Source organism: Salvelinus namaycush, unplaced genomic scaffold (assembly GCF_016432855.1).
Source record: "Salvelinus namaycush isolate Seneca unplaced genomic scaffold, SaNama_1.0 Scaffold4059, whole genome shotgun sequence".
NCBI lineage: Eukaryota > Metazoa > Chordata > Actinopteri > Salmoniformes > Salmonidae > Salvelinus > Salvelinus namaycush.
In genome coordinates, this window is record NW_024061074.1 from 3,100 (window position 1) to 16,521 (window position 13,422).

At 53.0% G+C, this 13,422-nt stretch overlaps 2 protein-coding genes across 2 annotated transcripts; both read left to right on the plus strand.

Annotated features, from left to right (window-relative positions):
• The first annotated feature begins 616 nt into the window (after window positions 1–616).
• LOC120041103 (cylicin-2-like) lies at window positions 617–1,884 on the plus strand. The gene is made up of 3 exons (XM_038986069.1): window positions 617–1,102; window positions 1,248–1,783; window positions 1,875–1,884. Exons 1-3 carry the CDS (start codon window positions 839–841, stop codon window positions 1,882–1,884), a joined length of 810 nt encoding a protein of 269 aa, XP_038841997.1. The 5' UTR covers window positions 617–838.
• Window positions 1,885–1,907: 23 nt separating this feature from the next.
• LOC120041104 (inositol 1,4,5-trisphosphate receptor-interacting protein-like 2) lies at window positions 1,908–13,212 on the plus strand. Its single transcript, XM_038986070.1, has 3 exons — window positions 1,908–2,541; window positions 2,952–3,214; window positions 11,970–13,212. Exons 1-3 carry the CDS (start codon window positions 1,941–1,943, stop codon window positions 12,360–12,362), a joined length of 1,257 nt encoding a protein of 418 aa, XP_038841998.1. The 5' UTR covers window positions 1,908–1,940; the 3' UTR covers window positions 12,363–13,212.
• Window positions 13,213–13,422: the final 210 nt, after the last annotated feature.

Sequence of the window (13,422 nt, forward strand, 5' to 3'; positions counted from 1 at the left end):
GCGACAGAGCTGTAGGTGTACCTACCGTGAGAGTCCCATCGAAGCCTACTATTGAAGCCTACTATTGACTACGTACAGACCCAGCGTGCGACAGAGCTGCAGGAGTACCTACCGTGAGAGTCCCATCGAAGCCTACTATTGAAGCCTACTATTGAAGCCTACTATTGACTACGAACAGACCCAGCATGTGACAGAGCTGCAGGAGTTGTGACCCGTTTTTGTTGGTTGTTTTGTCATAGTTGTGTCTAGGGGGGCTGTCACCTCCAGGTAGGTGTTTTTCCTCTCTCTCTCTCTCTCTCTCTGTCTTTGTCACGATCGTTTGTATTGACGGACCAAGGCGCAGCGTATGTTGAGTTCCACATAATTATTTAATAGTGAAACTTAGCAAAACAAACAATAAACAAACAAACGAAACAACAAACCGTGACTACAGAGATGCTACGTGCAATAACTCAAAACAATATCCCATAAAACACAGGTGGAAAAAATGCTACTTAAATATGATCCCCAATTAGAGACAACGATAGCCAGCTGCTTCTAATTGGGAATCATACCAAACACCAACATAGAAAAAACAAACTAGAACCCCACATAGAAAATATAAACTAGACTAAAACCCCTAGTCACGCCCTGACCTACTCTACCATAGAAAATACAGGCTTTCTATGGTCAGGACGTGACAGTCTTTCTGTCTGTCTCTCCCTCTGTTTGAGTTGCACGGTTACTACGGTGATGTTTGCTTCTGCTTTTGAAAACTCATAATAATACTCATAATGCTGTCGTGCCCTTGATTGCACTAAGTATCCATCTGTTCAAATATGAATTGACTCAAATATCAATGTGTAACTGCAGGTACTGCTCCACCCACCCAGGAGGGCCCCAGAGGGTGCCTCTCGAGGCCGCTGACGGGGCTCTGAAATCGGGTTGGTCTCGTCGAGAGGTCCTGGAGGACTACTACGAGCGCTGGGTGCGTCTGTCTCCTCACGTCCTGGGGCACAGCAAGGCCCACGTGGCCAAACTGGTCGGGGAGCTGGTCAGAGCCGGACGTGCCACTGGAGGTATCCCAGAGTCCTCTCTGGCGTTCCGGGGAGACTTCCTGCAGGTGAGTTTCGGAAGATAACATGTTCTCTTTTGTAGTTAAATTATTAATTAGTTAACATAGTTGATGGTCTACGTAAACAAACTTCTCGGGAATTGGGGTGCAATTTGGGACTCACATAATCCTTGTTTGTCTGGTCTGGTTGCAGGTGGGCAGTTCATACGAGGAGCACAAGGTGGGCGCTCCAGATTACTATGATATCCTGGTACCTCTGAAGATTCCCCGAGAACTGAAATTGGAGCCACGAGTATACAGAGGGGAGAGGAGGGGGGAGGAGAAGAAGGACGAGAGAGGAGAGGAGAAGGGGGAGGGCAAGAGTGATGTGAGGGGTGAGGAGAAAAAAGAGAAGGGGGACACGAGAGCTGAGGAAAATAACAAGAGGGTGGAGGTTAAAGAGAACTGGAGAAAGTCAGGGAAAGGGGAGGGCAAGGGAGATGTGAGGGAGCAGAGGGGGGAGGTTAAAGAGAACGGGAGAAATTCAGGGAAAGGGGAGGGCAAGGGGGACGTGAGGGAGGAGAGGGAGGAGGTTAAAGAGAACGGGAGAAAGTCGGGGAAGGGGGAGGGCAAGGGGGATGTGAGGGAGGAGAGGGGGGAGGTTAAAGAGAACGGGAGAAAGTCAGGGAAGGGGGAGGGCAAGGGGGATGTGAGGGAGGAGAGGGGGGAGGTTAAAGAGAACGGGAGAAAGTCAGGGAAGGGGGAGGGCAAGGGGGATGTGAGGGAGGAGAGGGGGGAGGTTAAAGAGAACGGGAGAAAGTCGGGGAAGGGGGAGGGCAAGGAGGATGTGAGGGAGCAGAGGGGGGAGGTTAAAGAGAACGGGAGAAAGTCGGGGAAGGGGAACAGGATGAGGGTAAGAAGCAATAAAGTGAAGGAAGTCCAGAAGGACGACAGCAAGATGGAGGAGCAGACAGAGGTCAAAGAAGAAGGGAAGGACGTCTTGAAGGACGAGGTGATGGACGAGATGAAATGGGAAAGTTCAGAGGGCGGTGGGTGGAGCGGGGTGCCGCGGTGCAGTCTAGAGACTCCTCGCCATGGTGACTGGCTACGAAAACACCGCAACTTCACTGACACGTTTTTACGAATGACCCCCTCTCGGGGGTCGCCCGAAAGGTCATCGAGGTCATTATCAGGGGTCACGGCAGTGTCAGGAGGAGGAGGAGGAGGAGGGGGCGGAGTCTATCGCCTGACCCCGGACTCCGTCCTCCGTTGGTTCTACCCGGCGGTCCAGCGTTGCCTAGCAACCGTGCGCTACCCTTTCGAGCAGCGCTGTACGCTGAGTCTGGCTCTCGCCGACGACCGTGTGCAGCTCCGACTCACACCGCGTTCCGACTACGTCTGCTGTCACATCTCCATGGCAATACGGCTCCTCCCTGCCATCCCCCTCGGAGACGGGGTCTACCTGGTTCCCATGGAAACGACGGCCTCAGTGGCGATGTCAAATACAGGTATGTTCAGGTGATCAGGGGTAAATATATGATATCATTTACAAATTCAATAAAGTATATTACTCTTTCTTCATTTCTCTCCTTTCTTTGTTCATTAATTCATTATTCATTCATTATTTAATTCACTATTTAATTCCCTGTCTCCTTCTTTCCTTCCCTACTTCCTTCCTTAATTATTTTCTTCTTTCTTTACTTCCTTCTGTCCTTCATCCATCCATCCATCCATCCATCCAACCATCCATCCATCCATCCATCCATCCATCCATCCATCCATCCATCCATCCATCCATCCATCCATCCATCCAACCATCCATCCATCCATCCATCCATCCATCCATCCATCCATCCATCCATCCATCCATCCATCCATCCATCCATTCTCTCCTTTCATTCTCATCCATTCATTCCAGACCAGCACCAGAACCAGCAGAGCGAGGAGAGGGACCTGTGGACTTTGTTCTTCCCCCGCCAGGAGCAGCGTCTGCTGGGCTGGCTCCGGGGCCGCTCACCACAGCCCTCCTGCCACCTCAAGGTGCTCCAGCTGACCAAGGCCCTGCGTGACCTGGGTGGCCAGGCACTGGACAGCCACCGGGGGGCGCTCTGGAGGTCAGTCCTCTCCTCCTACACACTGAAGACGGCCTGGCTGCGTCTGCTACTCAGCTCTCCTGCAGAGGTAGGAAACACCATACCTTTAATAGGTACTAGAGGTTACACCATACCTTTAATAGGTACTAGAGGTTACACCATACCTTTAATAGGTACTAGAGGTTACACCATACATTTAATAGGTACTAGAGGTTACACCATACCTTTAATAGGTACTACAGGTTACACCATACCTTTAATAGGTACTACAGATTACAACATACATTTAATATGTACTACAGGTTACACCATACCTTTAATAGGTACTACAGGTTACACCATACCTTTAATAGGTACTAGAGGTTACACCATACCTTTAATAGGTACTACATGTTACACCATACCTTTAATAGGTACTACAGGTTACACCATACCTTTAATAGGTACTACAGGTTACAGCATACCTTTAATAGGTACTACAGGTTACAGCATACCTTTAATAGGTACTACAGGTTACACCATACCTTTAATAGGTACTACATGTTACACCATACCTTTAATAGGTATTACAGGTTACACCATACCTTTAATAGGTACTACCGGTTACACCATACCTTTAATAGGTACGACAGGTTACACCCTACCTTTAATATGTACTACAGGTTACACCATACCTTTAATAGGCAAGTCAGTTAAGAACAAATTCTTATTTACAAACCCCAAACCCTAATCCGGACGACGCTGGGCCAATTGTGCACGGCCCTATGGGATTCCCAATCACGGCCGGTAATGATACAGCCTGGAATGGAACCAGGGTCTGTAGTGAAGCCTTTAGCACTGAGACGCAGGGCCTTAGTCCGCTGCTCCACTCGGGAGCAGTCAGTGCATTAAACTAAGGAGTACTGAGACGCAGGGCCTTAGTCCGCTGCTCCACTCGGGAGCAGTCAGTGCATTAAACTAAGGAGTACTGAGACGCAGGGCCTTAGTCCGCTGCACCACTCGGGAGCAGTCAGTGCATTAAACTAAGGAGTACTGAGACGCAGGGCCTTAGTCCGCTGCTCCACTCGGGAGCAGTCAGTGCATTAAACTAAGGAGTACTGAGACGCAGGGCCTTAGTCCGCTGCTCCACTCGGGAGCAGTCAGTGCATTAAACTAAGGAGCACTGAGACGCAGGGCCTTAGTCCGCTGCACCACTCGGGAGCAGTCAGTGCATTAAACTAAGGAGCACTGAGACGCAGGGCCTTAGTCCGCTGCACCACTCGGGAGCAGTCAGTGCATTAAACTAAGGAGCACTGAGACGCAGGGCCTTAGTCCGCTGCACCACTCGGGAGCAGTCAGTGCATTAAACTAAGGAGCACTGAGACGCAGGGCCTTAGTCCGCTGCACCACTCGGGAGCAGTCAGTGCATTAAACTAAGGAGCACTGAGACGCAGGGCCTTAGTCCGCTGCTCCACTCGGGAGCAGTCAGTGCATTAAACTAAGGAGCACTGAGACGCAGGGCCTTAGTCCGCTGCACCACTCGGGAGCAGTCAGTGCATTAAACTAAGGAGCACTGAGACGCAGGGCCTTAGTCCGCTGCACCACTCGGGAGCAGTCAGTGCATTAAACTAAGGAGCACTGAGACGCAGGGCCTTAGTCCGCTGCACCACTCGGGAGCAGTCAGTGCATTAAACTAAGGAGCACTGAGACGCAGGGCCTTAGTCCGCTGCTCCACTCGGGAGCAGTCAGTGCATTAAACTAAGGAGCACTGAGACGCAGGGCCTTAGTCCGCTGCTCCACTCGGGAGCAGTCAGTGCATTAAACTAAGGAGTACTGAGACGCAGGGCCTTAGTCCGCTGCACCACTCGGGAGCAGTCAGTGCATTAAACTAAGGAGTACTGAGACGCAGGGCCTTAGTCCGCTGCACCACTCGGGAGCAGTCAGTGCATTAAACTAAGGAGCACTGAGACGCAGGGCCTTAGTCCGCTGCACCATTCGGGAGCAGTCAGTGCATTAAACTAAGGAGCACTGAGACGCAGGGCCTTAGTCCGCTGCACCATTCGGGAGCAGTCAGTGCATTAAACTAAGGAGCACTGAGACGCAGGGCCTTAGTCCGCTGCACCACTCGGGAGCAGTCAGTGCATTAAACTAAGGAGCACTGAGACGCAGGGCCTTAGTCCGCTGCACCATTCGGGAGCAGTCAGTGCATTAAACTAAGGAGCACTGAGACGCAGGGCCTTAGTCCGCTGCACCACTCGGGAGCAGTCAGTGCATTAAACTAAGGAGCACTGAGACGCAGGGCCTTAGTCCGCTGCTCCACTCGGGAGCAGTCAGTGCATTAAACTAAGGAGCACTGAGACGCAGGGCCTTAGTCCGCTGCACCACTCGGGAGCAGTCAGTGCATTAAACTAAGGAGCACTGAGACGCAGGGCCTTAGTCCGCTGCTCCACTCGGGAGCAGTCAGTGCATTAAACTAAGGACCACTGAGACGCAGGGCCTTAGTCCGCTGCACCACTCGGGAGCAGTCAGTGCATTAAACTAAGGAGCACTGAGACGCAGGGCCTTAGTCCGCTGCTCCACTCGGGAGCAGTCAGTGCATTAAACTAAGGAGCACTGAGACGCAGGGCCTTAGTCCGCTGCACCACTCGGGAGCAGTCAGTGCATTAAACTAAGGAGCACTGAGACGCAGGGCCTTAGTCCGCTGCACCACTCGGGAGCAGTCAGTGCATTAAACTAAGGAGCACTGAGACGCAGGGCCTTAGTCCGCTGCACCACTCGGGAGCAGTCAGTGCATTAAACTAAGGAGCACTGAGACGCAGGGCCTTAGTCCGCTGCTCCACTCGGGAGCAGTCAGTGCATTAAACTAAGGAGCACTGAGACGCAGGGCCTTAGTCCGCTGCTCCACTCGGGAGCAGTCAGTGCATTAAACTAAGGAGCACTGAGACGCAGGGCCTTAGTCCGCTGCACCACTCGGGAGCAGTCAGTGCATTAAACTAAGGAGCACTGAGACGCAGGGCCTTAGTCCGCTGCACCACTCGGGAGCAGTCAGTGCATTAAACTAAGGAGCACTGAGACGCAGGGCCTTAGTCCGCTGCACCATTCGGGAGCAGTCAGTGCATTAAACTAAGGAGCACTGAGACGCAGGGCCTTAGTCCGCTGCACCATTCGGGAGCAGTCAGTGCATTAAACTAAGGAGCACTGAGACGCAGGGCCTTAGTCCGCTGCACCACTCGGGAGCAGTCAGTGCATTAAACTAAGGAGCACTGAGACGCAGGGCCTTAGTCCGCTGCACCATTCGGGAGCAGTCAGTGCATTAAACTAAGGAGCACTGAGACGCAGGGCCTTAGTCCGCTGCACCACTCGGGAGCAGTCAGTGCATTAAACTAAGGAGCACTGAGACGCAGGGCCTTAGTCCGCTGCTCCACTCGGGAGCAGTCAGTGCATTAAACTAAGGAGCACTGAGACGCAGGGCCTTAGTCCGCTGCACCACTCGGGAGCAGTCAGTGCATTAAACTAAGGAGCACTGAGACGCAGGGCCTTAGTCCGCTGCTCCACTCGGGAGCAGTCAGTGCATTAAACTAAGGACCACTGAGACGCAGGGCCTTAGTCCGCTGCACCACTCGGGAGCAGTCAGTGCATTAAACTAAGGAGCACTGAGACGCAGGGCCTTAGTCCGCTGCTCCACTCGGGAGCAGTCAGTGCATTAAACTAAGGAGCACTGAGACGCAGGGCCTTAGTCCGCTGCACCACTCGGGAGCAGTCAGTGCATTAAACTAAGGAGCACTGAGACGCAGGGCCTTAGTCCGCTGCACCACTCGGGAGCAGTCAGTGCATTAAACTAAGGAGCACTGAGACGCAGGGCCTTAGTCCGCTGCACCACTCGGGAGCAGTCAGTGCATTAAACTAAGGAGCACTGAGACGCAGGGCCTTAGTCCGCTGCTCCACTCGGGAGCAGTCAGTGCATTAAACTAAGGAGTACTGAGACGCAGGGCCTTAGTCCGCTGCTCCACTCGGGAGCAGTCAGTGCATTAAACTAAGGAGCACTGAGACGCAGGGCCTTAGTCCGCTGCACCACTCGGGAGCAGTCAGTGCATTAAACTAAGGAGTACTGAGACGCAGGGCCTTAGTCCGCTGCACCACTCGGGAGCAGTCAGTGCATTAAACTAAGGAGCACTGAGACGCAGGGCCTTAGTCCGCTGCACCATTCGGGAGCAGTCAGTGCATTAAACTAAGGAGCACTGAGACGCAGGGCCTTAGTCCGCTGCACCATTCGGGAGCAGTCAGTGCATTAAACTAAGGAGCACTGAGACGCAGGGCCTTAGTCCGCTGCACCACTCGGGAGCAGTCAGTGCATTAAACTAAGGAGCACTGAGACGCAGGGCCTTAGTCCGCTGCACCATTCGGGAGCAGTCAGTGCATTAAACTAAGGAGCACTGAGACGCAGGGCCTTAGTCCGCTGCTCCACACGGGAGCAGTCAGTGCATTAAACTAAGGAGCACTGAGACGCAGGGCCTTAGTCCGCTGCACCACTCGGGAGCAGTCAGTGCATTAAACTAAGGAGCACTGAGACGCAGGGCCTTAGTCCGCTGCACCACTCGGGAGCAGTCAGTGCATTAAACTAAGGAGCACTGAGACGCAGGGCCTTAGTCCGCTGCACCACTCGGGAGCAGTCAGTGCATTAAACTAAGGAGCACTGAGACGCAGGGCCTTAGTCCGCTGCACCACTCGGGAGCAGTCAGTGCATTAAACTAAGGAGCACTGAGACGCAGGGCCTTAGTCCGCTGCACCACTCGGGAGCAGTCAGTGCATTAAACTAAGGAGCACTGAGACGCAGGGCCTTAGTCCGCTGCACCACTCGGGAGCAGTCAGTGCATTAAACTAAGGAGCACTGAGACGCAGGGCCTTAGTCCGCTGCACCACTCGGGAGCAGTCAGTGCATTAAACTAAGGAGCACTGAGACGCAGGGCCTTAGTCCGCTGCTCCACTCGGGAGCAGTCAGTGCATTAAACTAAGGAGCACTGAGACGCAGGGCCTTAGTCCGCTGCACCACTCGGGAGCAGTCAGTGCATTAAACTAAGGAGCACTGAGACGCAGGGCCTTAGTCCGCTGCACCACTCGGGAGCAGTCAGTGCATTAAACTAAGGAGCACTGAGACGCAGGGCCTTAGTCCGCTGCACCACTCGGGAGCAGTCAGTGCATTAAACTAAGGAGCACTGAGACGCAGGGCCTTAGTCCGCTGCTCCACTCGGGAGCAGTCAGTGCATTAAACTAAGGAGTACTGAGACGCAGGGCCTTAGTCCGCTGCTCCACTCGGGAGCAGTCAGTGCATTAAACTAAGGAGTACTGAGACGCAGGGCCTTAGTCCGCTGCACCACTCGGGAGCAGTCAGTGCATTAAACTAAGGAGTACTGAGACGCAGGGCCTTAGTCCGCTGCACCACTCGGGAGCAGTCAGTGCATTAAACTAAGGAGCACTGAGACGCAGGGCCTTAGTCCGCTGCACCATTCGGGAGCAGTCAGTGCATTAAACTAAGGAGCACTGAGACGCAGGGCCTTAGTCCGCTGCACCATTCGGGAGCAGTCAGTGCATTAAACTAAGGAGCACTGAGACGCAGGGCCTTAGTCCGCTGCACCACTCGGGAGCAGTCAGTGCATTAAACTAAGGAGCACTGAGACGCAGGGCCTTAGTCCGCTGCACCATTCGGGAGCAGTCAGTGCATTAAACTAAGGAGCACTGAGACGCAGGGCCTTAGTCCGCTGCACCACTCGGGAGCAGTCAGTGCATTAAACTAAGGAGCACTGAGACGCAGGGCCTTAGTCCGCTGCACCACTCGGGAGCAGTCAGTGCATTAAACTAAGGAGCACTGAGACGCAGGGCCTTAGTCCGCTGCTCCACTCGGGAGCAGTCAGTGCATTAAACTAAGGAGTACTGAGACGCAGGGCCTTAGTCCGCTGCTCCACTCGGGAGCAGTCAGTGCATTAAACTAAGGAGCACTGAGACGCAGGGCCTTAGTCCGCTGCACCACTCGGGAGCAGTCAGTGCATTAAACTAAGGAGCACTGAGACGCAGGGCCTTAGTCCGCTGCACCACTCGGGAGCAGTCAGTGCATTAAACTAAGGAGCACTGAGACGCAGGGCCTTAGTCCGCTGCACCATTCGGGAGCAGTCAGTGCATTAAACTAAGGAGCACTGAGACGCAGGGCCTTAGTCCGCTGCACCATTCGGGAGCAGTCAGTGCATTAAACTAAGGAGCACTGAGACGCAGGGCCTTAGTCCGCTGCACCACTCGGGAGCAGTCAGTGCATTAAACTAAGGAGCACTGAGACGCAGGGCCTTAGTCCGCTGCACCATTCGGGAGCAGTCAGTGCATTAAACTAAGGAGCACTGAGACGCAGGGCCTTAGTCCGCTGCACCACTCGGGAGCAGTCAGTGCATTAAACTAAGGAGCACTGAGACGCAGGGGCCTTAGTCCGCTGCTCCACTCGGGAGCAGTCAGTGCATTAAACTAAGGAGCACTGAGACGCAGGGCCTTAGTCCGCTGCACCACTCGGGAGCAGTCAGTGCATTAAACTAAGGAGCACTGAGACGCAGGGCCTTAGTCCGCTGCTCCACTCGGGAGCAGTCAGTGCATTAAACTAAGGACCACTGAGACGCAGGGCCTTAGTCCGCTGCACCACTCGGGAGCAGTCAGTGCATTAAACTAAGGAGCACTGAGACGCAGGGCCTTAGTCCGCTGCTCCACTCGGGAGCAGTCAGTGCATTAAACTAAGGAGCACTGAGACGCAGGGCCTTAGTCCGCTGCACCACTCGGGAGCAGTCAGTGCATTAAACTAAGGAGCACTGAGACGCAGGGCCTTAGTCCGCTGCACCACTCGGGAGCAGTCAGTGCATTAAACTAAGGAGCACTGAGACGCAGGGCCTTAGTCCGCTGCACCACTCGGGAGCAGTCAGTGCATTAAACTAAGGAGCACTGAGACGCAGGGCCTTAGTCCGCTGCTCCACTCGGGAGCAGTCAGTGCATTAAACTAAGGAGCACTGAGACGCAGGGCCTTAGTCCGCTGCTCCACTCGGGAGCAGTCAGTGCATTAAACTAAGGAGCACTGAGACGCAGGGCCTTAGTCCGCTGCACCACTCGGGAGCAGTCAGTGCATTAAACTAAGGAGTACTGAGACGCAGGGCCTTAGTCCGCTGCACCACTCGGGAGCAGTCAGTGCATTAAACTAAGGAACACTGAGACGCAGGGCCTTAGTCCGCTGCACCATTCGGGAGCAGTCAGTGCATTAAACTAAGGAGCACTGAGACGCAGGGCCTTAGTCCGCTGCACCATTCGGGAGCAGTCAGTGCATTAAACTAAGGAGCACTGAGACGCAGGGCCTTAGTCCGCTGCACCACTCGGGAGCAGTCAGTGCATTAAACTAAGGAGCACTGAGACGCAGGGCCTTAGTCCGCTGCACCATTCGGGAGCAGTCAGTGCATTAAACTAAGGAGCACTGAGACGCAGGGCCTTAGTCCGCTGCTCCACACGGGAGCAGTCAGTGCATTAAACTAAGGAGCACTGAGACGCAGGGCCTTAGTCCGCTGCACCACTCGGGAGCAGTCAGTGCATTAAACTAAGGAGCACTGAGACGCAGGGCCTTAGTACGCTGCTCCACTCGGGAGCAGTCAGTGCATTAAACTAAGGAGCACTGAGACGCAGGGCCTTAGTCCACTGCACCACTCGGGAGCAGTCAGTGCATTAAACTAAGGAGTACTGAGACGCAGGGCCTTAGTCCGCTGCTCCACTCGGGAGCAGTCAGTGCATTAAACTAAGGACCACTGAGACGCAGGGCCTTAGTCCGCTGCACCACTCGGGAGCAGTCAGTGCATTAAACTAAGGAGCACTGAGACACATGGCCTTAGTCCGCTGCACCACTCGGGAGCAGTCAGTGCATTAAACTAAGGAGTACTGAGACGCAGGGCCTTAGTCCGCTGCTCCACTCGGGAGCAGTCAGTGCATTAAACTAAGGAGCACTGAGACGCAGGGCCTTAGTCCGCTGCACCACTCGGAGCAGTCAGTGCATTAAACTAAGGAGTACTGAGACGCAGGGCCTTAGTCCGCTGCTCCACACGGGAGCAGTCAGTGCATTAAACTAAGGAGCACTGAGACGCAGGGCCTTAGTCCGCTGCTCCACTCGGGAGCAGTCAGTGCATTAAACTAAGGAGTACTGAGACGCAGGGCCTTAGTCCGCTACTCCACTCGGGAGCAGTCAGTGCATTAAACTAAGGAGCACTGAGACGCAGGGCCTTAGTCCGCTGCACCACTCGGGAGCAGTCAGTGCATTAAACTAAGGAGTACTGAGACGCAGGGCCTTAGTCCGCTGCTCCACTCGGGAGCAGTCAGTGCATTAAACTAAGGAGTACTGAGACGCAGGGCCTTAGTCCGCTACTCCACTCGGGAGCAGTCAGTGCATTAAACTAAGGAGGATAAAATACGTGTCACAGTCAAATCAGGCCAGGTGTCTGTAACCATTACTGACATTGCTATTTTGTTAAGGGGGTTACTTGCAAATGTATTTTTGTCTTTTAATATACACAATGCATGCATTTCAATTAAATACAATACTTTGCAAACATATTTTTGTAATTTATTTTGATACATTAGTCTTTTGGGTATTTTGCCATTGTAATTTGTAATTTTTTGCTCATCCTTTCACATGACAGTAAACTTTGATTTGATTGGAGGCCTGTTATCCATCCTGATTTATTGTCCTCTATAGGCTGAGCTGCTCTATCATATGTACACGTACAGTATGTTTGGAATCATTTGTTAATAGGTTACTAAGGTTTTGGCATCTTTCTGACCGTCTACTTGTCTTTCTTTTGTAGGCCTGGGAGGATCGCCATCTGGTGGCCAGGATGGAGGAGCTGGTCCGCAGCCTGAGGGAGAGCCTCCAGAACCGGGCTCTGGATCACCTCTTCCTGGGGAGCGACAGCAGCTCCATCTTACCTGACTCTGTGACTCTACCTAAGTTGGTCAAAGAAGCGGTGGGAGCTCCAGTGGGGGGTCCAGTGGAGGGTTCGGGGGGACGTTTGGGGGGTTCGGCAGGGAACCTCTGGGCAGGTGTGGACCCAGCCTCATTGGACCTAGTGTCTGGCCGGTTGGCGTATGCCTGGAGCCATCTCCACCGGCTGATCAGGTTGGGCCGACCCCAGAGGAGTAGCTTGGGGCTGGGCAGGCCAGGAAACATAAACTGCCAGCATCTGCAACCTGGAGAGTAACCAACTTATCTTTTCTGGAAACGAATGAAAGGATTACAGGTGAAATCAGAGGTTAATATCCTCCAACAACAGACCCAGTCAAACAGAGAGATACATAGACAGACGGGATGGATGAAACATCAGACTACTTACTCATCCAAAGGTTGTACAGGAGCTACTGGTCTAGAATAAAAAAGAAAGTCTATAACAGTGATGGGACGTTCTCTGAGTCATCCCTCTTAACCAGTCATGAATGGAAATCATAGGGAATTTGTAATTTATGAATTTGTAATTTATGAATTTGTAATTTATGAATTTGTAATGAATACATGTGTAATTTTTCCCTGGTACATAATGAATGAGGTTTCATTCAAAACCAGAGTGATTGTATGTCTGCTTCTGCCTGTGTCCCTATTGGCACCCTATTCCGTATTTAGTGCACTACTTTCCCATAGGACTCTGGTCCAAAGTAGTGCACTAAGCAATAGGGTGCCATTTGGGATGCACATCTGTGTTCTGTGCTGTATGTATTATCAGACAGTGTAACGGCAGGGTACACTGCCAGTTCAGGGACAGACAGTGTGACGGCAGGGTACACTCCCAGTTCAGGGACAGACAGTGTGACGGCAGGGTACACTCCCAGTTCAGGGACAGACAGTGTAACGGCAGGGTACACTACCAGTTCAGGGACAGACAGTGTAACGGCAGGGTACACTACCAGTTCAGGGACAGACAGTGTAACGGCAGGGTACACTACCAGTTCAGGGACAGACAGTGTAACGGCAGGGTACACTACCAGTTCAGGGACAGACAGTGTAACGGCAGGGTACACTACCAGTTCAGGGACAGACAGTGTAAGGGCAGGGTACACTACCAGTTCAGGACAGACAGTGTAACGGCAGGGTACACTCCCAGTTCAGGGACAGACAGTGTAACGGCAGGGTACACTCCCAGTTCAGGGACAGACAGTGTAACGGCATGGTACACTCCCAGTTCAGGGACAGACAGTGTAAGGGCAGGGTACACTCCCAGTTCAGGGACAGACAGTGTAAGGGCAGGGTACACTCCCAGTTCAGGGACA

Bases quoted from the DNA above. Each gene is read 5' to 3' on its own strand.
- LOC120041103 (XM_038986069.1), top strand. From the start codon at position 839: ATGTGTAACTGCAGGTACTGCTCCACCCACCCAGGAGGGCCCCAGAGG. The intron at 1,103-1,247 runs GTGAGTTTCGGA...GTCTGGTTGCAG, and splicing joins TCCGGGGAGACTTCCTGCAG to GTGGGCAGTTCATACGAGGA.
- LOC120041104 (XM_038986070.1), top strand. From the start codon at position 1,941: ATGAGGGTAAGAAGCAATAAAGTGAAGGAAGTCCAGAAGGACGACAGC. The intron at 2,542-2,951 runs GTATGTTCAGGT...CATTCATTCCAG, and splicing joins AGTGGCGATGTCAAATACAG to ACCAGCACCAGAACCAGCAG. The intron at 3,215-11,969 runs GTAGGAAACACC...TTTCTTTTGTAG, and splicing joins TACTCAGCTCTCCTGCAGAG to GCCTGGGAGGATCGCCATCT.